The sequence below is a fragment of the Oncorhynchus clarkii genome, chromosome 5 (genome assembly GCF_045791955.1).
Source record: "Oncorhynchus clarkii lewisi isolate Uvic-CL-2024 chromosome 5, UVic_Ocla_1.0, whole genome shotgun sequence".
Taxonomy (NCBI): domain Eukaryota; kingdom Metazoa; phylum Chordata; class Actinopteri; order Salmoniformes; family Salmonidae; genus Oncorhynchus; species Oncorhynchus clarkii.
Genome location: NC_092151.1, coordinates 61,835,072 through 61,860,758, shown reverse-complemented (window position 1 = coordinate 61,860,758; position 25,687 = coordinate 61,835,072). Strand labels below are relative to the sequence as shown.

At 40.6% G+C, this 25,687-nt stretch overlaps 3 protein-coding genes across 5 annotated transcripts; 1 reads left to right on the top strand and 2 right to left on the bottom strand.

Moving 5' to 3' along the window:
- Positions 1-287: 287 nt before the first annotated feature.
- On the bottom strand, positions 288-13,312 carry LOC139410151 (hydroxysteroid 11-beta-dehydrogenase 1-like protein). Its single transcript, XM_071155596.1, has 6 exons — positions 13,054-13,312; positions 2,913-3,043; positions 2,003-2,206; positions 1,716-1,809; positions 1,139-1,304; positions 288-975 (listed from the first exon to the last, which is right to left on the bottom strand). The coding sequence occupies exons 1-6, from the start codon at positions 13,139-13,141 to the stop codon at positions 786-788; spliced, it is 873 nt and encodes a 290-aa protein (XP_071011697.1). The 5' UTR covers positions 13,142-13,312; the 3' UTR covers positions 288-785.
- Positions 13,313-14,094: 782 nt separating this feature from the next.
- On the top strand, positions 14,095-18,400 carry LOC139410150 (MICOS complex subunit MIC13-like). Its single transcript, XM_071155595.1, has 4 exons — positions 14,095-14,264; positions 17,316-17,472; positions 17,591-17,642; positions 17,731-18,400. The coding sequence occupies exons 1-4, from the start codon at positions 14,236-14,238 to the stop codon at positions 17,826-17,828; spliced, it is 336 nt and encodes a 111-aa protein (XP_071011696.1). The 5' UTR covers positions 14,095-14,235; the 3' UTR covers positions 17,829-18,400.
- A 2,143-nt stretch (positions 18,401-20,543) lies between these two features.
- LOC139409157 (spindlin-Z-like) lies at positions 20,544-24,857 on the bottom strand. 3 transcript variants are annotated; one of them, XM_071153928.1, is made up of 5 exons: positions 24,751-24,857; positions 24,007-24,048; positions 23,624-23,877; positions 23,203-23,436; positions 20,544-22,905 (listed from the first exon to the last, which is right to left on the bottom strand). In XM_071153928.1, the coding sequence occupies exons 2-5, from the start codon at positions 24,024-24,026 to the stop codon at positions 22,700-22,702; spliced, it is 714 nt and encodes a 237-aa protein (XP_071010029.1). In that variant the 5' UTR covers positions 24,027-24,048; positions 24,751-24,857; the 3' UTR covers positions 20,544-22,699. The 3 variants fall into 3 exon arrangements, with proteins under 3 accessions (XP_071010029.1, XP_071010030.1, XP_071010031.1); XM_071153929.1 differs by having other exon boundaries at positions 24,007-24,045; positions 24,751-24,836; XM_071153930.1 differs by having other exon boundaries at positions 24,007-24,083; positions 24,751-24,834.
- Positions 24,858-25,687: the final 830 nt, after the last annotated feature.

Genomic DNA, 25,687 nt, shown 5'->3' with positions numbered 1-25,687 from the left:
TACCAATTACTTCACACTAGAAGAAGTTAAGGTACACTAAAGCTAAGCTTAAGAAAATCTAGTTTATTGAACTGAAGGTACTTTGAAAAAGTAGATCACTACATCCAAACTACTTTGCGAAAGATATGTACATCTGAAATGTCCTAGACTACAAATTGCAAGAACAGATCACTCTGGAGTCAGATGTTAAGAATTGATAATATAGCCTATTAAACACAAAAAGTGATAATTAGGCACACAAAAAGGGTTTCAAGTGAGAATTGGGCAGGTATGATGCTGAGAAAGAATTCTTGCCTAATTCACCCATATTTTATTTATTTTTGCAAAAACAGTAGTGTGTAGTTAGCAACATCGCTACATGGCAAAAAAGTAATTTACTACTAAAAACACTACCAAGATTTGATTTGACCAAGCTACTGCAAAATGTAATTAAAGAACTAGTTGAACCTCATGTATGTAGTTCACGACTCCCCAGTACTGTTGATTACATGTGGATATCATTCAAAAGCAATGAGAGAGGGGATGGACAAAGTTCAAATTGTGACATAAACATGCAGAAATGTACCACAGAAAAGCAACCAATTATACAAAGAAGAAGACCAACAAGTAACACAGTTTTACATGAAAATCTTCCAATATACTGAACTGTTTATCATTTAAAGAACTGTGTTTAAATGATCAATGTCAGAGAAGTTGGCTGTAACAGCATTTTAAAAAAAACAACAACAAATAAGTGCAAACCAAATTGGGAAAAATGCAAAAGCGATATTATCGTAATGTATATTTCAAGCAAATGGTTCATATTTATACAAGTTACGTAAAGACATGTCCCTGAAGTAGGGGAACCAGTCTCTGATGAGACAGCAATAGTACCAGAACCAGGGATAGTAAGACTCTGTCTGTTGCGTGGCTCCAGAAGTGATGATGTGCAGAGCCGCCTCACTGGCCGGCCAGGCTTGGATGTTGGTGATGCCCCTGTAATACAAACAAATGTGACTATTTGAAATGTGTCCAAGGATACTTGTATTTGCATGTAACAACCATCAGGTCAATCATTAAATCATTGACTGTATTCCAGGCTTAAGTTTACATACTGTAATATTAAACTTGACTGAACTTGGTATCAAAAATAGCTCACCTGACTTTCTCCATAGCTGAGTCTGTATCAATCAGGCCCAGGATGCAGATGGTGATGGACACGTTGCTCCTCTGCATGGAAAGCTCATGCTGCAACGTCCCAAAGAAGCCGTTCAGGGCAAACTTGGTGGACGTGTAGGGAGCCACAAACGGACTGCTAATTTTTCCTGAAGGACCAAAACACTAGCCAATCATAGGTTCAGGGTCACTTAATGGTGCATTTCCATATAGGATTCACCCCAGTGTTTTACCCAAAAGCATCAGACTTTTCTGTTTCCATCTACGCGGGCCCGGCACCCGTGTCTCACTGGGTCATGTGGATCTGCTCTCACTTGGGGCCAAAGCCAGGCCACCGGTACTTTTCAGCTGGCATTTACATAGCAATGGCTAACTGTGGACATCAACACCTTCTCATATGTTTCGATGATGCAGAGATTGTTGATTCTGCTCCTCACTCAGCCCTGGCTATGGAAACACAATTTCACTAACATAAGGGTGTATACACTAGTATAACACTGGTGTTACAGTCGAAAAGCAGCATTAGAACACTTTGTGTAGAGAGAAGAGCTCTCATTTACCTAACAAGGAGGTGACGACCACAATGGAGCCCTTACTCTGCTCAAGGGTAGGCAGAACTGTCTTTGCCATCTGCAGATAGCTGAGGAAATTCACCTGTGAAAAATAAATTAAGCAGGAAGAAATAGTTAGTCCTGTGTGGCTCAATTGGTAGAGCATGGCGCATGCAACGCCAGGGTTGTGGGGTTGATTCAGTATGAAAACGTATGCACTCACCACTGTAAGGTGCTCTGGATAAGAGCATAGTGGTATATGTGATATAGCAGTACTTGTGATTAAGTTACCCCACCTGCATTAACCATCTAGTGTGTTCCACATCTCTATCCCACATGGCGAATGGGCTGGGTCCTATGTGGTTCAGCACCAGGTAGTCCAGTCCTCCCAGCTTGTCCACAGCAAACTTCACCACTCTCTCTGGGTCAGACGGATTGGCCATGTCTGCTGCTATGTATAGAGCTTTCTGGGCCCCCAACACCTGGCATTTCTCTGCTACCTGCAATACAAGTGAGCGTTTGCATAAGGGTAACATAATCATGAAAAACATTAAGTAATCATGTTTTATTAACGTACTGTATGTACAGGATACACATGGTATACCGTCCAATGAAATAATAAAAGATAAGAATACAAACAAAGTAAATGGATCAGTAGAATAGAATAAATAGTTTAGCAGAAGTATAATATAGGAAGTCAACATTTATAGTCCAATATTTACACTTATCAGGGAAGGGGGGAATTGGGGGCAAGTGTTTAAATAGTGTAGCATTAGCAATAGTAAATAAGAGTCTGGTAGCAGCAGTTGTGATGTGTGTATAGCATGAACGTGTATGATAGTGTGTGTATGTCTGTGTGGATGTGTGCGTGAATGAGTGCATGGGTGCTAAGGAGTGGAGAGTCAGTGCAGGTGGTCAGTCCAGTTCAAGTGTTCAGCCTCCTGATGGCTTGTAGATACAAACTGTCTCTGAGCCTGGTGGTAACAGACCTCATGCTCCTATACGGTCTACCCAACGGTAACAGAGTGAACAGCTTGTGGCTGAGGTCCATGATGAGGATGCAAGACTTCCTCAGGCACCTTTTCGAGTATATGTACTGGGCCGTCTTCACCACCCACTGGAGGGCATTGTCATAGAGTTAAGTGGGAGAACTAATGGCTAGAGACACAGACATTGACGAAAACACCTGATTGAAGTGTTACTGACCTGCTGTAGAACCTTTTCCCTCCTGGCTGTAATAACCACCTGGGCACCAAAGCCGGCGAGGTGATATGCCATTTGTTCACCTATTCCCGTACTGGCACCAGTCACCAGGACCCGGGCACCCTTTAACGACTCTGAAAACCAGCCATTTTGAAAGTCATTACAGTTGTCATTACTTCTTACATTATAGTTTGTCTAAATGCAATTCAAAAGGGAAAAGACAAGGGGAAAGAATGGGGACTGTTTAATGTCGACGTAAGGCTGTTCAAGAAAACGTGCAACTGATGTGGTGTAAAGTATATGCTGAATCCTAGACCTGATGGACACTTTTCTGGCATCCAACTATCATGCTGATATGGATCTTCATGTCTGTCTAGGACTTAGTGTGTAACAATGAACAATGTGGAATCTTTGCAGGCACGTGCACAGATAGGACTCAACCTGTGCCCAGCACATGCCCCTTTGCCCTCCCACTTGCCAAGTGCCGTTTAGGTTGGTGGTATAATATATACAGTGCATTCGGAAAGAATTCCGACCCTTCACTTTTCCAACTTTTGTTACGTTACAGCCTTATTCTAAAGTGGATTAAATAGATTTTTTGTTCCAAAAATTATAAAAAAACATGAAATATTACATTTACATTATTTACATAAGTATTCAGACCCTTTACTCAGTACTTTGTTGAAGCACCTTTGGCAGTGATTACAGCCTCAAGTCCTCTTGGGGTATGATGCTACAAGCTTGGCACACCTGTATTTGGGGAGTTTCTCCCATTCTTCTCTGCAGATCCTATCAATCTCTGTCAGGTTGGATAGGGAGCGCCGCTGCACAGCTATTTTTCAAATCAAATACCATTTTATTGGTCACAAACACGCGTTTAGCAGATGTTATTGCGGGTGTAGCGCAATCCTTGTGTTTCTACTGTAGCTCAAACAGTGCAGTAATATCTAACAAGTAATATCTAACAACTTCACAACAATACACACAATACACACAAATATAAGTAAAATAATTGAATTATGAACAAATAAATATTTGGACGAGCAATGTCAGAGCGGCATAGACTAAGATACAATAGAATAGAATACAGTATATACAGTGGGGCAAAAAAGTATTTAGTCAGCCACCAATTGTTCAAGTTCTCCCACTTAAAAAGATGAGAGGCCTGTAATTTTCATCATAGGTACATGTCAACTATGACAGACAAAATGAGAAAAAAAAATCCAGAAAATCACATTGTAGGGTTTTTAATGAATTTATTTGCAAATTATGGTGGAAAATAAGCATAGAATTAGTTTAGCTCATCTGGTAGGCTCGTGAGCAGCTCTCGGCTGTGCTTCACTTTGTAGTCTGTAATGGTTTGCAACCCCTGCCACATCCGACGAGCATCAGAACTGGTTTAGTATGATTCGATCCCGGTCCTTTATTGACGCTTTGCCTGTTTGATGGTTCGTCGGAGGGTATAGCGGGATGTCTTATAAGCTTCCGGGTTAGAATTCTGCTACTTGAAAGCGGCAGCTCTAGCCTTTAGCTTTAGTTGCCTGTGATCCATGGCTTCTGGTTGGGGTATGTACAGTACGTACGATCACCGTGGGGATGATGTCATCAATGCAGTTATTGATGAAGCCAATGACTGATGTGGTGTACTCCTCAATTCCATCGGAGGAATCCCGGAACATATTCCAGTCAGTGCTAGTCTGTGCTTCCCTTCGCTTGTGGAATTCAGTGCACAACAGCATTGTCATTTCCTGTCACAACTTGTGGACTTGTTTAAGTGTTGCCAATGTTACTTTGCTACCTGCCAACTTTACAGTTTTTACTTTTTAATTACTGTTTTATATTTAAATGTTTTCCCTTGGACGCGTTATCTGGGCATGGCTCTTCAGGACCTCCACCAGCCAAGGCTAAGTAGTAACATTAACATTGTGCAGTCGCTGCACTCATAATATACAGGAGAACGATCGCCTTATGGTGAGGATAGCCGTGCTGCAAGCCCAGCTTCAGACGCAATCGTTAGGCAAGGGTAATTTACAGTGAGCGAAAAAGGTATTTGATCCCCTGCGGATATTGTATGTTTGCCCACTGACAAAGAAATCATCATTCTATAATTTGAATGGTAGGGTTATTTGAAGAGGTGAGAGACTGAATAACAACAAAAAAAAATCCAGAAAAACGCATGTCAAAAATTGTATAAATTGATTTGCATTTTAAATGAAGGGAAAACATGCAATGAAACATGACTTAGTACTTGGTGGCAAAACCCTTGTTGGCAATCACAGAGGTCCGACGTTTCTTGTAGTTGTCCACCAGGTCTGCACACATCTCAGGAGGGATTTTGTCTCACTCCTCTTTGCAGCTCTTCTCCAAGTCATTAAGGTTTCTAGGCTGATGTTTGGCAACTCGAACCTTCAGCTCCCTCCACAGATTTTCTATGGGATTAAGGTCTGGAGTCTGGCTAGGCCACTCCAGGACCTTAATGTGCTTCTTCTTGAGCCACTCATTTGTTCCCTTGGCTGTGTTTTATTTATTTATTTCACCTTTATTTAACCAGGTAGGCTAGTTGAGAACAAGTTCTCATTTACAACTGCGACCTGGCCAAGATAAAGCATAGCAGTGTGAACAGACAACACAGAGTTACACATGGAGTAAACAATTAACAAGTCAATAACACAGTAGAAAAAAAGAGAGTCTATATACATTGTGTGCAAAAGGCATGAGGAGGTAGGCGAATAATTACAATTTTGCAGATTAACACTGGAGTGATAAATGATCAGATGGTCATGTACAGGTAGAGATACTGGTGTGCAAAAGAGCAGAAAAGTAAATAAATATAAACAGTATGGGGATGAGGTAGGTAAAATTGGGTGGGCTATTTACCGATAGACTATGTACAGCTGCAGAGATCGGTTAGCTGCTCAGATAGCAGATGTTTGAAGTTGGTGAGGGAGATAAAAGTCTCCAATTTCAGCGATTTTTGCAATTCATTCCAGTCACAGGCAGCAGAGAACTGGAACGAAAGGTGGCCAAATGAGGTGTTGGCTTTAGGGATGATCAGTGAGATACACCTGCTGGAGCGCGTGCTACGGGTGGGTGTTGCCATCATGACCAGTGAACTGAGATAAGGTGGAGTTTTGCCTAGCATGGATTTGTAGATGACCTGGAGCCAGTGGGTCTGGCGACGAATATGTAGCGAGGGCCAACCGACTAGAGCATACAGGTCGCAGTGGTGGGTGGTATAAGGTGCTTTAGTAACAAAATGGATGGCACTGTGATAAACTGCATCCAGTTTGCTGAGTAGAGTATTGGAAGCTATTTTGTAGATGACATCGCCGAAGTCGAGGATCGGTAGGATAGTCAGTTTTACTAGGGTAAGTTTGGCGGCGTGAGTGAAGGAGGTTTTGTTGCGGAATAGAAAGCCGACTCTAGATTTGATTTTAGATTGGAGATGTTTGATATGAGTCTGGAAGGAGAGTTTACAGTCTAGCCACACACCTAGGTACTTATAGATGTCCACATATTCTAGGTCGGAACCATCCAGGGTGGTGATGCTAGTCGGGCGTGCGGGTGCAGGCAGCAAACGGTTGAAAAGCATGCATTTGGTTTTACTAGCGTTTAAGAGCAGTTGGAGGCCACGGAAGGAGTGTTGTATGGCGTTGAAGCTCGTTTGGAGGTTAGATAGCACAGTGTCCAAGGAAGGGCCAGAAGTATACAGAATGGTGTCGTCTGCGTAGAGGTGGATCAGGGAATCGCCCGCAGCAAGTGTGTGTTTTGGGTCATTGTCATGCTGGAATACCCATCCACGACCCATTTTCAATGCCTGGCTGAGGAAAGGAGGTTCTCACCCAAGATTTGAAGGTACATGGCCCCGTCCATCATCCCTTTGATGCGATGAAGTTGTCCTGTCCCCTTAGCAGAAAAACACCCCCAAAGCATAATGTTTCCACCTCCATGTTTGACAGTGGGGATGGTGTTCTTGGGGTCATAGGCAGCAGTCCTCCTCCTCCAAACATGGCGAGTTGAGTTGATCCCAAAGAGCTCCATTTTGGTCTCATCTGACCACAACACTTTCACCCAGTTGTCCTCTGAATCATTCAGATGTTCATTGGCAAACTTCAGATGGGCATGTATATGTGCTTTCTTGAACAGGGGGACATTGCGGGCGCTGCAGGATTTTAGTTGTGTTACCAATTGTTTTCTTGGTGACTATGGTCCCAGCTGCCTTGAGATCATTGACAAGATCCTCCCGTGTAGTTCTGGGCTGATTCCTCACCGTTCTCATGATCATTGCAACTCCACGAGGTGAGATCTTGCATGGAGCCCCAGGCCGAGGGAGATTGACAGTTATTTTGTGTTTCTTCCATTTGCAAATAATCGCTAACTGTTGTCACCTTCTCACCAAGCTGCTTGGCAATGGTCTTGTAGCCCATTCCAGCTTTGTGTAGGTCTACAATCTTGTCACTGACATCCTTGGAGAGCTCTTTGGTCTTGGCCATGGTGGAGAGTTTGGAATCTGATTGATTGCTTCTGTGGACAAGTTTATTTTATACAGGTAACAAACTGAGATTAGGAGCACTCCCTTTAAGAGTGTGCTCCTAATCTCAGATTGTTATCTGTATAAAATACACCTGGGAGCCAGAAATCTTTCTGATTGAGAGGGGGTCAAATACTTATTTCCCTCATTAAAATGCAAATCAATTTATAACATTTGTGATTTTTTTGTTGTTATTCTGTCTCTCACTGTTCAAATAAACCTACTATTAAAATTGTAGACTGATAATTTCTTTGTCAGTGGGCAAAAGTACAAAATCAGCAGGGGATACTTTTTTCCCTCACTGTAAGTGTAGGAAAGGATGAAACAGCATCTTTGCCACCAACAAGTACAGATTAGAGGTCGACCGATTAATCTGTTTTTTTTTTTACACCTTTATTTAATATTTAATTAACTATGCAAGTCAGTTAAGAACACATTCTTATTTTCAATGACGGCCTAGGAACGGTGGGTTAATTGTTCAGGGGCAGAACAACAGATTTTTACCTTGTCAGCTCAGGGATTCAATCTTGCAACCTTACGGTTAACTAGTCCAACGCTTTAACCATCTGCTTCACGAGGAGCCCGCCTGTTACGCGAATGCAGTAAGAAGCCAAGGTAAGTTGCTAGCTAGCATTAAACTTAATCAATCATAATCACTAGTTATAACTACACATGGTTGATGATATTACTAGTTTATCTAGCGTGTCCTGCGTTGCATATAATCGATGCAGTGCACATTCGTGAAAAAGGACTGTCGTTGCTCCAAAGAGTACCTAACCATAAACACCAATTCCTTTCTTAAATCAATACACAGAAGTATGTATTTTTAAACTTGCATATTTAGCTAAAATAAATCCAGGTTAGCAGGCAATATTAACAAGCTGAAATTGTGTCACTTCTCTTGCGTTCATTGCACGCAGAGTCAGGTTATATGCAACAGTTTGGGCCGCCTGGCTCATTGCGAACTAATTTTCCAGAATTTTATGACATAACATTGAAGGTTGTGCAATGTAATAGGAATATTTCGACTGATGGATGCCACCCAACCGGAACGGTTCCATATTTCACTGAAAGAATAAACGTCTTGTTTTCGAGATGATAGTTTCCGGATTCGACCATATTAATGACCTAAGGCTCGTATTTCTGTGTGTTATTATGTTATAATTAAGTCTATGATTTGATAGAGCAGTCTGACTGAGCAATGGTAGGCACCAGCAGGCTCATAAGCGTTCATTCAAACAGCACTTTCGTGCGTTTTGCCAGCAGCTCTGCTGTTTATGACTTCAAGCCTATCAACTCCCGAGATTAGGCTGGTGTAACGATGTGATGTGAAATGGTTAGCTAGTTAGTGGGGTGCGCGCTAATAGCGTTTCAAACATCACTCCCTCTGAGACTTGGAGTAGTTGTTCCCCTTGCTCTACATGGGTATCGCTGCTTTGAGGGTGGCTGTTGTCGATGTGTTCCTGGTTCGAGCCCAGGTAGCGGCAAGGAGAGGGATGGAAGCTATACTGTTACACTGGCAATACTAAAGTGCCTATAAGAACATCCAATAGTCAAAGGTATATGAAATACAAATGGTATAGAGAGAAATAGTCCTACATTTCCTATAATAACTACAACCTAAAACTTCTTACCTGGGAATATTGAAGACTCTGGTTAAAAGGAACCACCAGCTTTCATATGTTCTCATGTTCTGAGCAAGGAACTTAAACGTTAGCTTTCTTACACTTTGTTTTTGCATTATTTAAACCAAATTGAACATGTTTCATTATTTATTTGAGGCTAAATTGATTTTATTGATTTATTATATTAAGTTAAAATAAGTGTTCATTCAGTATTGTTGTAATTGTCATTATTACAAATAGATTTTATAAATCGTCCGATTAATCAGTATCGGCTTTTTTTGTCCTCCAATAATGGGTATCGGTGTTGAAAAATCATAATCGGTTGACCTCTAGTGCCCACCCAATAAGACTCAAGGCTGTAATCGCTGCCGAAGGTGGTTCTGAATAAAGGGTAAAGGGTCTGAATAATTATGTAAATGTCATCTATAATTTATTAATTTATCTAAAAAGCTGTTGTTGCTTTGTCATTATAGGGTACTGTGTGTAGATTGATGAGGGAAAAAACAAGTGTAATACATTTTAGATTTGGGCTGTAAAGGAACAAAATGTTGAAAAAGTCAAGGGGTCTGAATACTTTCCGAATGCACTACATATTGAGTTAGAAGATAATTCATGTTATAAAGTAATTTTTTATGACCTTTTTTCAGTTTGAGCACTTTCCCCTTGAAAGGTATGTGCACGACCCTGGATCTACATGAGTAGAAACAGTGGGAACATTCATCATGGGCCACAGAGAATTGGTACTTTAAAAATGTATGAATCAAGTTGATTGTTAGATTGTAGTTTGCTGCTTTCTGGTTATGAAACAAACCCAAGGCTAATTTGTGGTGAGAAACAATTTTACTGCTCATGAAAAGGAAAAGGACGTCACGCTGCTTGCTTGGCGCTGATGTTTCACAACATCCAGAGAGGAAGAAGAGAGAGGCCATCCTTCCAGCAGATGGTGTTTTTTCGCCCACCAAGAAAGGAGTTTTTGTATGGAGGTCAATGAGAGTGTCCAACTTGGTCAACAACAAAAAATGTATTGCTTATTTGCTACTTGAGGTTTATTTAATTGAATAGAAGTTTCATAATGCATCGGTTGTTACGAGTGTACTATTTATTATAAGTAGGACACGTGCCATCCCCGCAACTTTGAGAAAAAAACACTTTATGTTGGAGTTGTCTCAAGATGGCTATACATATTCACGGCATGACGCTAGTGGCATAGCATCTCTCCATTGAATACAGGTGGTTGATGTCAACAACCCTAATCGAAAATTCAAAAAAGTATTAAAATAATGAGATGTCTCCATCAATCTAAAGAAAGGAGAAGCGGGAGCTAGAGAGCCCACCGTGCTGCTTTGTGGACAAATCCCATTGTTAGGACGAAGTGACAAGTATCTTGTCACTATATCCATAATCTTTGACTATAGTGATAGCCTACTCTAGCCTGATGATCCACTACTACGGGTTCCACCCTAATCCAGTTATGAGTGGAACGACGTAGTAGGCTGTAGCTCTGTATCATTCCAATTTCACACGGTTGCCTCTTCTGAATCATTTTCAGGCATATGGTCACTAAATTTCTGTATGTGTAATTTATTGTACTCTATTGCACTCAATAAAGCTGAAAGTTGCATTGGAAAAGTGTTTGGGAATTCATTCACATAAGGTTGGTTATCAGTGACTGCATGCATTACTCATCACTTATAACCTGTCTTGACAGGGAAGATAACCAAAACTGTTCAACCTGGTTTCACATTCTTTACATGACACCAGTATTGGTTTGGATTTAAACATGTAAGTAATGTGCAGTAGCGGTGCGTGGGTAAAATCACTGCGGAAGCCAAGCCAATTAAAACCTATTCAGAAGGGGTGTGAATACCCATGTACTTTTACCACATTTTGTTACGTTACAGCCTTATTCTAAAATAGATTAAATAATGTGCAGCGACGCTCCCCATTCAACCTGAATGAACTTGAGAGGATCTGCAAAGAATGGAAGAAACTCCCCAAATACAAGGTGTGCCAAGCTTGGAGCGTCATACCCAAGAAGACTCGAGGATGTAATCGGTGCCAAAGGTGCATCAACAAAGTACTGAGTAAAGGGTCTAAATACTTATGTAAATGTGATATTTCCGTTTATTTTATACATTTGCAAACTTCTAAAAACCTGTTTTTGCTTTGTCATTATGGGTTATTGTGTGTAGATTGATGAGGGAAAACAATTTAATCAATTTTAGAATAAGGCAGCAACGTAACAAAATGTGGAAAAAGTATAGGGATATGAATACTTTTGGAATGCACTGTATGTGTTGTCATACATGTGTTGTTTGCTCTAAAAGCTTCATTTATACGCCTTTCGACCGTGATATATAGGACTTAAGACGGAGACAGTAAGAAGACACAGTGGCAGAATAAATTCAACCCCACATTTGTTTTTTCACAAAACCGGATAACAACCTCTGTCCAGTCCAGAAAGCAATTTGCATGTACAGTAACAGACAGTTACATGACCCACAGCATGGTCGAGTAAGTTCATGTTTGCGACATTTTCAGACCACTCTATTGATTTAGAACCACAGAGAGCTACCGCAAGGCACTGCCTCGACTATTCCAGCATCATCAAATTCCCCCTGCTTAGTATAGTACAGTGACAACTAAAATATACCAAAAACGATTTAGTCCAATCAACGTAAGCTAAATATGACGTGGCTGTCCATGGTTCTGATTTCTGTGTGTGTGTGTGTTTGTGTGCGTGCGTGCGTGCGCGTTCGTGCAAGTAGAAAAACATGTTGACTCACCCTACTTGTAGAGAAAAGCCAATGCCATCCTCCTCTCTTTCATGTTGACGAAACGGTCTATCACTTTGTCATGCAGTACACTCTTATTGTTTTGTTGTCCTAGGCTACCTGACTAAAATGATTGCCAGGTAGCCACTCTGATGAGTCACTCTGATGATTTCCCCTGTGCAATACATTCACCCTCTTGTGAGTTGAAGGACAATTGTGAAAGGGGGGGTGGGTGGGTGGGGGGGGGCCTGGCTTCCCTTGACACCCATGAATACACACCACTGGTAATGAGGGGAATTTCCAATGTACTTATAAAAAGGCTTCTCGCAAATGATATGCAATTTAATCAAAACTTTGCAGCAAGGCATTTCAAAACCAAAGTCATAGTACCTCACATTTATTAGATTCACTTTGAAACAGTGGTACTTCATGAACTGGATCATCATTCAATCCAATTTGATCATGTGAGGATATCATATGATTTAATAACAGAAGGTCCTCTTATAAGGTCACTATCACAAGAGACTCACCATCAGGCAATTGATAAACAATTAGACACACAATCAAGGGCTATCACAGTAACTTTTTTACAAACCAGTGTGATTTATTTCAGTTTTGACAAATACAATACTGTACTTGTGGTGATGTGTGGCTTACACACGTTAGATGTTATTACCATTTGAACCTTTCCCTGTTCGAGGTCTAGCCCCGAACCCAGCTATATCAGTTTGATTGTTTAGTTTTGTTGCCAATTAACACTTCTCTAGTAGCCTTCATCTACCATAATGTTTTGGGATTTGTTTTCTATAATTAATGTGCTGGTATTTTTTTTGTCTCAAACACACAAGCCTGGTACCTTCTGTACTCATCTGACAAACTAATAAAACAGTATACTGCCTTTATGTGCAATTTTTGTGAAACTGAATTATTATGAGTATTTGAGGTTTCATAAATCAATAGCATATCATGTGTCTGTAATGTGTGACAACTGTCTGAAGTGCGACAACTACCCTCTGAGGTTATACTGGTTCAAGGGCTGTCATTTTAATGTTGTATTTAATTGAACCTTTATTTAACTAGGCAAGTCAGTTAAGAACAAATTCTTATTTTACAATGACGGCCTACCTATGAATTATGTGATCATAAAATAGCCTGTAGCCAACAAAAGGTTGCACAGACCAGTCAAGGATTGTGAAGCTAAGTACACATCTTACCTGGGTCAAAAGTGGGTCCACTCCATTGGAAAGCAACAAAAGCTGCACCTATAACACCAACTATTAAGAGTTTAGTAAAAACCTTCATCTTGCGACTGCTATAACCAACTCAATGGTTTCATGCAACTACTATTTATTGTGAGCCAAACAACTTAACAATACGTTTTTAAAAATCCCCTCGTTAGATATTTAGATTTATACTTTCAGGCTTCTCTGCACTTCAGAAACTTCACAGGACAAGCAATAACAATTCATAGACACATTTTTGTTGGTGAAAAAACGGCCTTTATAAGAGGCTTATCTCATTTAACTTGAAGCAGGCGGAGTCTTTTGTACTTGAGACAGCCTACCATTGTGCCCCAAATCCAAGTGTCATAAAACTGATCCCCATACTGTATCCTTTTTTTTAGGGCGAGGTATTATTATTGGATTTGGATTCATGCAGCCTGCGAAATGATAAGCGAAATCAAGTAGGTTTCACCAATGACACAATCTGTCATTTCCACCATAAAGTGCAATAAAATTATAACATTATGATGATTATTGTTTAATATCAATCAATAAAATGTATTTATAAAGCCCTTTTTACATCAGCAGATGTATACAGAAACCCAGCCTAAAAACCCAAACAGCAAGGTATGCAAATGCTCCTATTGTTATCACTTTCATTATCACTGTCATAAATATGTTTCTGATTTTTATTGTGCCTGGATTCTTTTTATTATTTTTATGCATGCACTATGCATTTGTTTTCTTGTGTTCTGAAATGGACAAAACAAAACAAACAAAAAATTCCTCATCCCCCATCCCTCCCCTCATGATCAGCAGCAGCCGGTCCGCAGCAGCATCAAATAGCATCAAACTTATTCAATCCATTATTCGTTTATTGTACACAGTCAAAATCCAGAAAAAAATATTTTATTTGTAGGATAAATATAAATCGCTTTGGAAAATGACAGTCTCTAAATATATTTATTTGGATGTCTTTCATATCTTTGCGAATCAGCTACTCTCGCAATGTAAAAAAAAAAAAAAAACTTTATTGACTCACAGCTATGTCACAGCGTTTGCCCTTCAATGTAGCCGGTTACTATTCGTGGTCGAGCTCATTTATTTCATGCTTGCTGTTGCAACTAAATAAACGTTCATTTAAAAAAAATACATTGATTTACCCGTGACACTATGGCTGGCAAGATTTTACCTGTTCTAAAGTAAGTTTTCCATTTCATACTCACGATAAACATTAGTCAAGCTAACGTTAGCTAGCAAGTAATATGGCAAGCTTGAAGCAGGTTGAAATTTAGCAAGCTACAGATTTGCCTTGAACTTGGCTAGCTAGTTGTTGGCTAGCTAGTTATAGTTACTCTGTTGTCGTTAACTAGCTAGCGAAACAACACACAACCTACTAACGGCGACTAACCCCATTCCGTACAAATTTGTGCAAACGAGGCTGCAATGAAAACTAATGGGACTGAGTTGACGTCAAAATCTAGGGTGTGAACCACGTTTCTTGTCAAGCGTTGATTGACATGGTAATGGATCAATAGTATTGGAGAATAGTTGAAAAACTGACCCCTACGGCGCTGCACGTTAAATTGTGACCTTCCATGACGTAACGTACAGCACGCGTAAAGCAACTAATTCTGTCTTACAGCCTCTCTCCACCAGGTGTAGCGCTTCTCTCACCGTTTAAAAATAAGAAAGGGACAGGGTAAGGGGGATAATTTACCTAGTCATTTTTTGCGTCATCACTGCAAGCCATCATGACTCTCAAAAGCTGCTGTTTACTTCTGAAGATAACTTTAGCGCTGCCCTAAAAACCCGATTCAAATTCGACACAAACCTTCAATAGGTATGGAATGACACATTATATGAACTCTTTACAGTGTTTTATTTACCTTTTAAGAGGTGATAAGTTGGACAGATCAGGTGAAAAAAGCTGTTTCCACACACAACATATCTCTCTCCCTTTCACTATCACGCAATAGGTTTTGCTTCCCCACCTGCCATTTTAAAAAAAGACCAAGCGCATTGCCTGCTTGAATCATGCAGAGATGGGCCTCATGAAGGTCTCGTCATTGATTTTTGTTGGAAAGGGGAGAAATTGTGCTTTACAATATAATTGATATTACAGTTGATCTGGAGGTATTACTTTTTTGGGGTGCTAAAATAAGGTCAATTGTACGGACCAGCACGATCTACAAAAGTTAGTTAGTTACCGTTAGGTAGGGATCGATAATAAACAGTAACAGCAGCATATGTGATGAGTCAAAAGAGATTAGTACAAAAAGGGTCAATGCAGATATTCCGGGTAACTACTTGAAAATGTCAGTGAAGACACATGCCAACTGGTCAGTGCATGCGCTGAGTATCCGTCTTGGTAATCCGTCTGGCCATTAACCTGTTTAAAGGTCTTGCTCACACCTGCTATGGCTAGCGTGATCACACAGTCGTCTGGAACAGCTAGTGCTCTCATGCATAGTTCAGTGTTGCTAGCCTCGAAGTGTGCATATAATGTATTTAGCTGGACAGCTCATGGCTGGGTTCCCCTTTGTAATCCGTGATAGTTTGCAAGACCTGTCACGTCTGACGAGCATCAGTCTAGTAGGATTCTATCTTGGTCCTGTACTGACACTTTGATGGTTTGATGGTTCGTCAGAGAGCGTAGCGGGATTTGAAAGCGGCAGTTCAAGCTTTTGGCTTAGTACGAATGTTGCCTGTAATCCATGGCTTCTGGTTGGGATATGTTCCAACAGTGACCGTACGTACAATGTTGTTGATGTACTTACTAATGAAGCCGGTTACTGATGTGGTAAACTCCTCAATGCCACGGATAAATCCTGGAACATATTCCAGTCTGTGCTAGAGAAACAATCCTGTAGTTTAGCGTCCACTTCATTGGACCACTTCCGTATTGAGAGCGTCACTGGTACTTCCTTTTTGAGTATTTGCTTGTAAGCAGGAATAAAGAGGATAAAGTTATTGTCAGATTTGCCAAATGGAGGGCGAGGGGGAGCTTTGTATGCCTTCTCCCTGCAATTCTCAGCCAATTCTCAGGGGGTGATGCGCATGCTTCAATGGGGCAGAAGTCAGTGTGTTGCGATACTGGATGGCCAGATAGCTAGCAACAATTACAAGAAACTGCCATGTGGGGAATCGTAAGTGGCTTGTTTCAGCTAGTTTCATCTTGTTCTTGATACCATGTCTTGTTTTGAGATGTTGACTGATTTCATGGCGATGCAAAACATTTGCTAGCTAGCTAACCAACAACTGTAACAATGTATTTGAGACAACAAGTGCTCATTGTGCAAATGTATTTGTTTTCAATAAACATATAGTTTACATGTTGTCAACAATCTAAGCCGACCGCATCTGTTTTGCCCCATAGTTGTGTACGCATCGCTTTTATTGCTAAACAGCCAACCCCTCCATCTGACGAAACTACACTTCGAGAGTTATTCTTACATACAGATGTTCGGAGCATGCTAGACAGCTAATTAGCACAGGTGGTACCCTCTTGTCTTCGGTCTGTTTTCCATAAACAAGCCCTAACATGGAGATACAGTGCATTCGGAAAGTATTCAGACCCCTTTCCTTTTTCCATATTGTGTTACATTACAGCCTTATTCTAAAATTGATGAAATTATTTTTTCCCCAATCAATCTAGAAAAAATACCACAATGACAAAGTCAAAACAAGAATTTTTTGACATTTTTGTACATTTATAAAAAATAAAAATGATCCCTATTCAGATCCTTTGCTATGCGACTCGAAATTGAGCTCCGGTGCATCCTGTCTCCATTGATCATCCTTGAGATGGTTCTACATCTTGATTGGGGTCCACCTGTGGTAAATTCAATTGATTGTACATGATTTGGAAGGGCACACACCTGTCTATATAAGGTCCCACAGTTGACAGTGCGTGTCAGGAACCACCAAGACTATTCCTAGCGCTGGCTGCCCAGACAAACTGAGCAATGGGGGGAGAAGGGCCTTGGTCAGGGAGGTGACCAAGAACCCGATGGTCACTGACAACAACACTAACTGCAGCTTGTTTGCTAGCTAGCTCAATAAGCTACACCCGATTGACAGCCAGATAAACCTAACGTTAATGCATCATGATAACTTATTCTCCATGATGTTGCTATGAATTGACTATGTGCATATGGGTAGTCAGGTGTAGCTTAACACTGTATTTCTGTCATCTAAAACGAGGCACTTCTTACCATCCACAAAGTTGTCCCTATCTTTTTCTCTTACAGGTTGGCGACTAAGGTGACCATTGCAGGAGGTGCTTTGTATGTTGCCTATGATTCTGGACTATTAGGGGGAAGGGAGCAGGGCTCCGAGGCCCTAGGAAAAGCTAAAGCTGCCATTCCCCCTGCAGTGGATGAGTGGGTGAAGTACTTTGGCTTTGAGGTAAATATGCCATTATTGTACTGATTTAGCTGGTTCTGACCGACAGAACAATGCGCTATGGCGTATGAGGTAAGTGAGAATATGTGAGGGAGGTAAAATGTACACTTGTTTCTTTTAGCTTCCAGCTTTCCCTAAAATCGGATTTGCCCCTGTTGAAGCGTGGAACTCGGGTAAGAAATGGTTGACCGCTAATTCATAAAGGACTTCCAAGTCTAAAATTGAGCTATTTTAAAGAGCTTTTGTCTTATTGCGTTCCAGGGGTGCACTCTTCCATATCTGCTCTCTCATCGGGCCCTACAGCAGTGGGTGACTACACCAACCAAGGCTTGCAGTACCTGAAAGACCTCGCCAAATGAGTGACATCATGCAACTAGCAGACATTTAAGAACCAAATCCTCTGGAGTAACGCGACTGGTGCAAATACATACAGCCCTCCTGTAAAAGTCACTTGCTTGCTTTGAATGCAAAAAAATGCAGTGGTACAGTAACATTTGCAGAATTAGGTTTAGGACAATTATACTTTTTTTGTTTATTTTAGTTGCTAATAATGCCAGGACTCAATATTTGCATTTTGTTGTGTTGACAGCAATTTGTCAACACAAGCAGATAACAATCTTCTTTTACCCTACTTTTTAAGTCAAATTATGACAGAACTTGGGTACCACAGAAAGACCTGCACCCAAGAGAGAAATCTAAGTATATCCTGATGGACATGTTTAGTGCTATCATGTCTTGTGTGTGTACACATTGTTAATTTTGCGATTTTTATTTAAGACCGATTATATATTGTTCTGGCTTTGACCCAATTCCCAACCTATCCCATCATGATCCAACATATTTTATACAGAAAGAATGTATTGTGTGTGTATATAGATATTTAACCATTTTCTGAGTCTATAATAAACCTAAACATGTCAGTTGTGAGACATTTGGTGTGATGCGTTGTCTGTTGAACTGAATATGTTTAGGTAAGGGTTCTCCAACCCTGTTCCTGGATCCCTGTCCTGGAACGCTACCCCAGTTGTACCTAACCTGATGCAGCTGATCAACCAGATAATTATTAGAATCAGGTGCTCTATATTAGAGTTGGCGTTAAAACCTACAGGACAGTAGCTCTCCAAGAACAGGGTTTTAGGTTTTAGGTATACTGTAAGACAGAGTTTCCAAATTCCGGTCCTGGAGTACCCCCCAACATGCACACATTTTTGTTGTAACCCCGGATAAAAACACCTGATTCAAATTGTCAAGGGCTTGGTGATTAGTTGACAAGTAGAATCAGGTGTGCTTGTCTGGGGCCACAACTAAAATATGTACTTTTGGGGGTACTTGGGTGTAAGGTCATGTCTGTATTGCATGCTACAATTTGTACATAAAGTCCTAAAACTTAAAGGGTGTGTTGGTAAAGGTTCCGTCAAATTTAAATGAAAGAACTGTAAATCATACTGTACCTCCTACAGTGGGACAAACAAGTATTTAGTCAGCCACCAATTGTGCAAGTTCTCCCACTTAAAAAGATGAGAGGCTTGTAATTTTCATCATAGGTACACTTCAACTATAACAGATAATGAGAAAAAAAATCCAGAAAACCACATTGTAGGATTTTTAATGAATTTATTTGCAAATTATGGTGGAAAATAAGTATTTGGTCACCTACAAACAAGCAAGATTTCTGGCTCTCACAGACCTGTAACTTCTTCTTTAAGATGCTCCTCTGTCCTCCACTCGTTACCTGAATGAACTTGTTATCAGTATAAAAGACACCTGTCCACAACCTCAAACAGTCACACTCCAAACTCCACTATGGCCAAGACCAAAGAGCTGTCAAAGGACACCAGAAACAAAATTGTAGACCTGCACCAGGCTGGGAAAACTGAATCTGCAATAGGTAAGCAGCTTGGTTTGAAGAAATCAACTGTGGGAGCAATTATTAGGAAATGGAAGACATACCAGACCACTGATAATCTCCCTCGATCTGGGGCTCCACGCAAGATCTCACCCCGTGGGGTGAAAATTATCACAAGAACGGTGAGCAAAAATCCCAGAACCACACGGGGGGACCTAGTGAATGACCTGCAGAGCTGGGACCAAAGTAACAAAGCCTACCATCAGTAACACACTACGCCGCCAGGGACTTAAATCCTGCAGTGCCAGACGTGTCCCCCTGCTTAAGCCAGTACATGACCAGGCCCGTCTGAAGTTTGCTAGAGAGCATTTGGATGATCCAGAAGAAGATTGGGAGAATGTCATATGGTCAGAAGAAACCAAAATATAACTTTTTGGTAAAAACTCAACTCATCGTGTTTGGAGGACAAAAATGCTGAATTGCATCCAAAGAACACCATATCTACCGTGAAGCATGGGGTTGGAAACATCATGCTTTGGGGCTGTTTTTCTGCAAAGGGACCAGGACGACTGATCCGTGTAAAGGAAAGAATGAATGGGGCCATGCATCGTGAGTTTTTGAGTGAAAACCTCCTTCCATCAGCAAGGGCATTGAAGATGAAACGTGGCTAGGGTCTTTCAGCATGACAATGATCCCAAACACACCGCCCGGGCAACGAAGGAGTAGCTTCGTAAGAAGCATTTCAAGGTCCTGGAGTGGCCTAGCCGGTCTCCAGATCTCAAGCCCATAGAAAATCTTTGGAGGGAGTTGAAAGTCTGTGTTGCCCAGCAACAGCCCCAAAACATCACTGTTCTAGAGGAGATCTGCATGGAGGAATGGGCCAAAATACCAGCAACAGTGTGTGAAAACCTTGTGAAGACTTACAGAAAACATTTGACCTCTGTCATTGCCAACAAAGGGTATATAACAAAGTATTGAGACACTTTTGTTATTGACCAAATACTTATTTTCCACCATAATTTGCAAATAAATACATTAAAAATCCTACAATGTTATTTTTCTGGATTTGTTTTCTCATTTTGTCTGTCATAGTTGAAGTGTACCTATGATGAAAATTACAGGCCTCTCATCTTTTTGAGTGGGAGAACTTGCACAATTGGTGGCTGACTAAATACTTTTTTGCCGCACTGTATATTGAATAGGTGAAAAATGGCAGAGAAAAGGGATGTGCAAAAAAAACTAACTTTATTACTCATGATGAAAATAATTACACAAATGGGTTGGTAATTGCTACAATTCCAGACCTGGGAGGAATGAAAGATGGAGGATAACAGAAGAGTGCACAATCTTTTGGAGTTTCATTTTACTGTACATAGAAACACCACAGCACAACTGGTGGTGATACAAGTAGCAAAGAAGCACTGACAATGTTTTTTTTTTTACAGTCACATTTTCTACATAAACATTTTAGTAAAATCGGTCTGCAAAGACTCCCACAATATTTTTTTTTACCTCTGCAACTGTCAAAATAACCAATATGCTTGAATGCACTCAAGGCTGCATTCAAGTGATGCATGCAAATCTGACAATCGATAGAATGAACCTTATGTACACCATGGATCAATGCACTGTAAATGAATGCACTGTATGCCCTGGAGTGAGACTAAGGACAGAAGACTAAATTTAAATACTTCTAGCCAAAACATTTGCGTTTTGGACTTCCTTGGATTACATTATGTACTGTAGCTCCCAAGTCTTTAAAATAAGATTAAAAAGTGAAGCCAGCCAGGCTGCAGGCTTTTTGAATGCAGTCTTTGCAGCATTTCTCTAGGTGAGAATTCTAGATGGACTTTAAAGCTGGTATTTCAATGGGATATTTACAATATAACAGGAGTATTCACAACAGCATACATTTACAATACACTACACAAAAGTTAGATTAAATACTGTATGCGTGTTATAACTTATCTTTTCTCCATGCGTTTTTACCATTATGATATACCGATGCTGCAATATGCCACTTGTTCTTGCACAAAAAAAGTATCTTGACAGAAAAAGACAATGTGCCAAATCTTTAGCATATTTATGTGAGTAATTTAAAGTGCACCCTACAATATCAACATTTGAATGAGACTAATCAACGGTCATGGATGTTTGATTGGAGGAAATAGTCTTATACTGCATTAACTGCCAAACATTGCACATATCCTCTTATACAAACAGACAATAGCAAAAACCTGGTACGCAGCATTTGACACTTTTTCATTAAAGCATTTTTTACTTTGACTAATACTGACCAAATAGTGGCCTTAACAGTAAATGGAATAAAATTGTGAGCGGTTAGCAAATATATACAGTATGGCGACATGATCAGCCTGAAGGCACTTTATGTTTGTTTTCTATTCAAGATCAGAATGTAGTGTAAAGCACTGCCTCTATTCCACTTGAGCTAATCATAGTCTGATGATGTTGGGATTCTGAACCTGGTCAGGTATTGTTAAGGCCTTTTCCCAATCTCTACAAATTAATCAGGTTTGTCTGGTCAGGAAAAACTTGCCCGAACTTTATGAAGACCTGTATTCCTTGTTTCTAACAAGTCTTGATTCAGCGTTATGAATACTTTTTTTTGATGTACAAACTAGTAATTGAATCATCAGTACTCCTAGGCCAGTGCAACCCAGTACTATGAAGCCAATGATAGCACTGTGGGTTCATTGATTGTCTATGAACTGACTGACACATAAATCAAACATAGTTGCCTATTAATAAAGGCAGTATTTAAAAACAAAAAAATTATACGTTCAGGGGCATCACAGCTTATTGCATTTCTCCTTCAAAGGCTTCACTACAGCTCAAACTAGTCTCTACAAATATTCACCTATACATCATGCTTGCTGTTTGGTCATTCAAGGACCACATATGAATGGCTATCGGGGACAGATTTAACTATTAGTTTTATAATATATAATTCAGTTCAGCTTTGAATAAAGATAATTGAGCATCAGGATGTGGGAGACAATTCAAACGCGGTCGTTATTGCACTTTACAGTAAGTCTGTCATTGTAGGGCAAGGTGCACTCCTGGACTGTCCGAGATGTGAATCTACTGTGCAGCACAACAACCAAATGGGGTAACTGAAGAAGTGAGGAGGTTTAAATAGGTCCTTCCAAGTGTACATGTTCCCACTCTCCTCCTAGTGGCCTACAATAGCATTGCTACAGTTCTGCTGTGCATACCATAGAACTAGTTTTAAATGTGGAATAAAAGATTGCACTTCCTGAATAATAAAGCGTAACTGTTATACCGTCCAGGGCCTTAAGAGAGATGGAGAGAGAGTGAGGAGGATACGTGAAAAGTAAGCAATGGAGTGAGCAATCAAGTGTCCTAGGTGGTCTTGACCAGGTCGTAGACATGGATGTGAAAGTCATCGTCGTATTTGATGTAGTATACGGAAGGCTTGGCAGGGACTTGATAGATCACCAGGCCTGTTCGCTTCACACCTTTGTCAGTAACATACTCAACCTGCTTCCCCACTAAGCTCTCAGTCTCCTCGCCGGGCTTTCGGTCGGCCGGAAGCAAGTGCTTATTTTCTACAGAGAAAAACAATGAATAACATCAATGCTAGGGGTCTGTTCTTCAAATCTACTTTGGGGCATTATCAAAAGATGCTATCTTAACCAACATGATTATATGTATTCAAATCTAGAAATATTTGTCATTTCGACAAGTCACATAGGACGAGTAAGAACAAACACAAATATTGTCCGCAACACTCCTAAAGCCACCATCATCTTATAATTAGTGTGTAAAGACCAAACAATTTCTACTCTACAATCACCCTCCTGTTTTCTGTGGAGATGATGCTGAAGCAGAGAAATGGTCGGTACCTGCTTCAGGTAAGATCCTGAGATCTCCATCTGCGTAGTCGTCCCACAACTGGTACATGTAGAGCACGGGGTCCTTCTCATAGGTGATGTAATACCAGTTAGTCATGATGGGAGCCCTGGAGAGGACCATGCCTCGCCACTCATTCTTCTCTCCATCCTCCTTCTCAAATAGGTGTTCCACCGCTTTGCCTACCAACTCCTCCGCCCCGTGAGGAACCTTGATCTTGTTGTTGACTGTGGAAGCAGATAAATGTCATCAAGGCAGAGACCAACATCACATAGCCACTGTGTCCCTACTGTCTGATCATGCAGTATCAGATATACAATAAAAACATGTTATAACTTGTGCAAACCAAATCACGTTTTTGCATTACTCTGAGAAGATGTGACGCCTGAACTAAAAAAGGAACCCATCACTCACCAACTTTCTCTGTCAGGACCTGTAGATTAGAAACCCTTTCGTCCTTGAATAGCTCGATGCCGTAGACACAGTCAAACCCATCGTACTTGACCATAAATAGTGAGGGGTTGACACTGAGACGGTCCAAGACGGTGCCTTTCCATTTGCTTTGGTTGCCCTTCTCCCTCCAATTGTGCTGTATTCTTACTCCCAGGAGACTGTTGGGGTCAGGGGTCATCACTGTGGAATCACTCAGCTCCCCGCTACTCCGCTTTCTGGGGGATAGTTAAGCAAATCATATTTGTTTGTAAGTGTAGCCTACCTACGTGCAGCTTTCTCTGACCGTCTGGAAAGTGTTAATGTTATGATAACATAATTATAGAAAACTACATATTTACACATACCTGCCCCTTTTCTTGGACATCCCTCCAAAAATTCAAATACTGCTGAAGGAACAAACAGACAACGATGCTCAGAAATTCTGTGAGAGAAACAGCCATTTTCTTTAAAATAATACTAGTCTGGAAAGAGACTGAGCAGTAAAGTAGTGGTTGAGACAGACAAAGAGAGCAGCCAATAGCTTAGCATGTCTGAATAACTTCCTGGTCATTTCCTTGTATGCATTGCATCGATGGAGGTCACTGCAATCAATGCAGAATGCACTTATTTTTTAAAGGAACAAAACTGCCGCAGTTATATATCTTTACTCAAAATGTCAATCGATAATAATTCATTATGTCACTATTTGAACTAACACAATCGTTATTCATGAACAGCAAACTCATATATTGCAAGTTGGCTATGAGAGATCAAGAGATGTGCTATTCAACTTCAAGAAAATACGTCAGCCACCACTGTATCAGACAAACATGCAGAAATGATTGCAGCCTATTTGAATTCGTCGCAACGATTGTATCAAACATGAATCGTCAATGTTTTAAGATCTAACATATCGCATACACTGCTGATGAGACATGGATAATACGCGCCACAGGCACTGTTTGATCGTAATATGTTATCAAAAATCATTGTCTTTATGCCAACTCTACAATACTGTTGTTCGGCACAAATGTAAATTTGGGTCCATGTCCCCGATAAATAAGCTATACACCGATGGCCTATATTCTCTATCAAAAATATACAATTACCTGTACACGAATTTCATCCCAAAAATATTCAATTCTTCCTGCAGAGAAATGCAGACTGCCGCCCATGCAAACCTCGCGAAACCTATGGAAAATGGGAGGATACTTCCATGGGAGAAAAAACTACAGCCCCCATAGAACATTGAGGAGGGATGATAGTAGAGAGGGAGGTGAACGTGAGAGCAATGAACAATGGGAATTGTTGTCATTGTGGTGGTGACCTCAGGTTTCGTTTTGGTAAACTGTCGAACGATATTGATCAAAGGTAAGACCCTGTTGGTTTAACAAAAAAGGTATGGTTTAACAAATGGTAGGCTACTTGGGTGAAACCTCTGGGTGAGACAGTTGCACATCAATTATTATGAGTGACAGATGACACCTGAAAGTTGTAGAGGTATGTTGCAGGTAGACCCATGCTGTAGGACGCTGTATAAATAAATCAAAAAAAGGAATGCTTATACTGTGGTGTGTAGGGTACTGATCTTTGTGGTGTGTAGGTACTGACATCTGTGGTGTGTAGGGCACTGATCTCTGTGATGTGTAGGGTACTGCTCTCTGTGGTGTGTAGGTACTGACATCTGTGGTGTGTAGGGCACTGATCTCTGTGATGTGTAGGGTACTGATCTCTGTGATATGTAGGGTACGGATCTCTGTGGTGTGTAGGGCACTGATCTTTATTTTGTTCCCAGTCCCGTCTTCCACTGAAGTGAAGTCTGGTCCGATGACATACTGCTGTGGGGAAATCTCTCTGGGTGGGTTACACTATCAAAAGATGGAAAAATGCTGTCTTTTGTTGGATGAAGCAACATATGTGAGTGAGCAAAGAAACATTTTGAAATGCATGACTTGATGTTGTCTTTTGTAGGTAAGAGCCCATACCCTAATGTTGTGGTGGACACCTGATTCTACAAGATTATCAAAGATGGGATGCCACATGTCT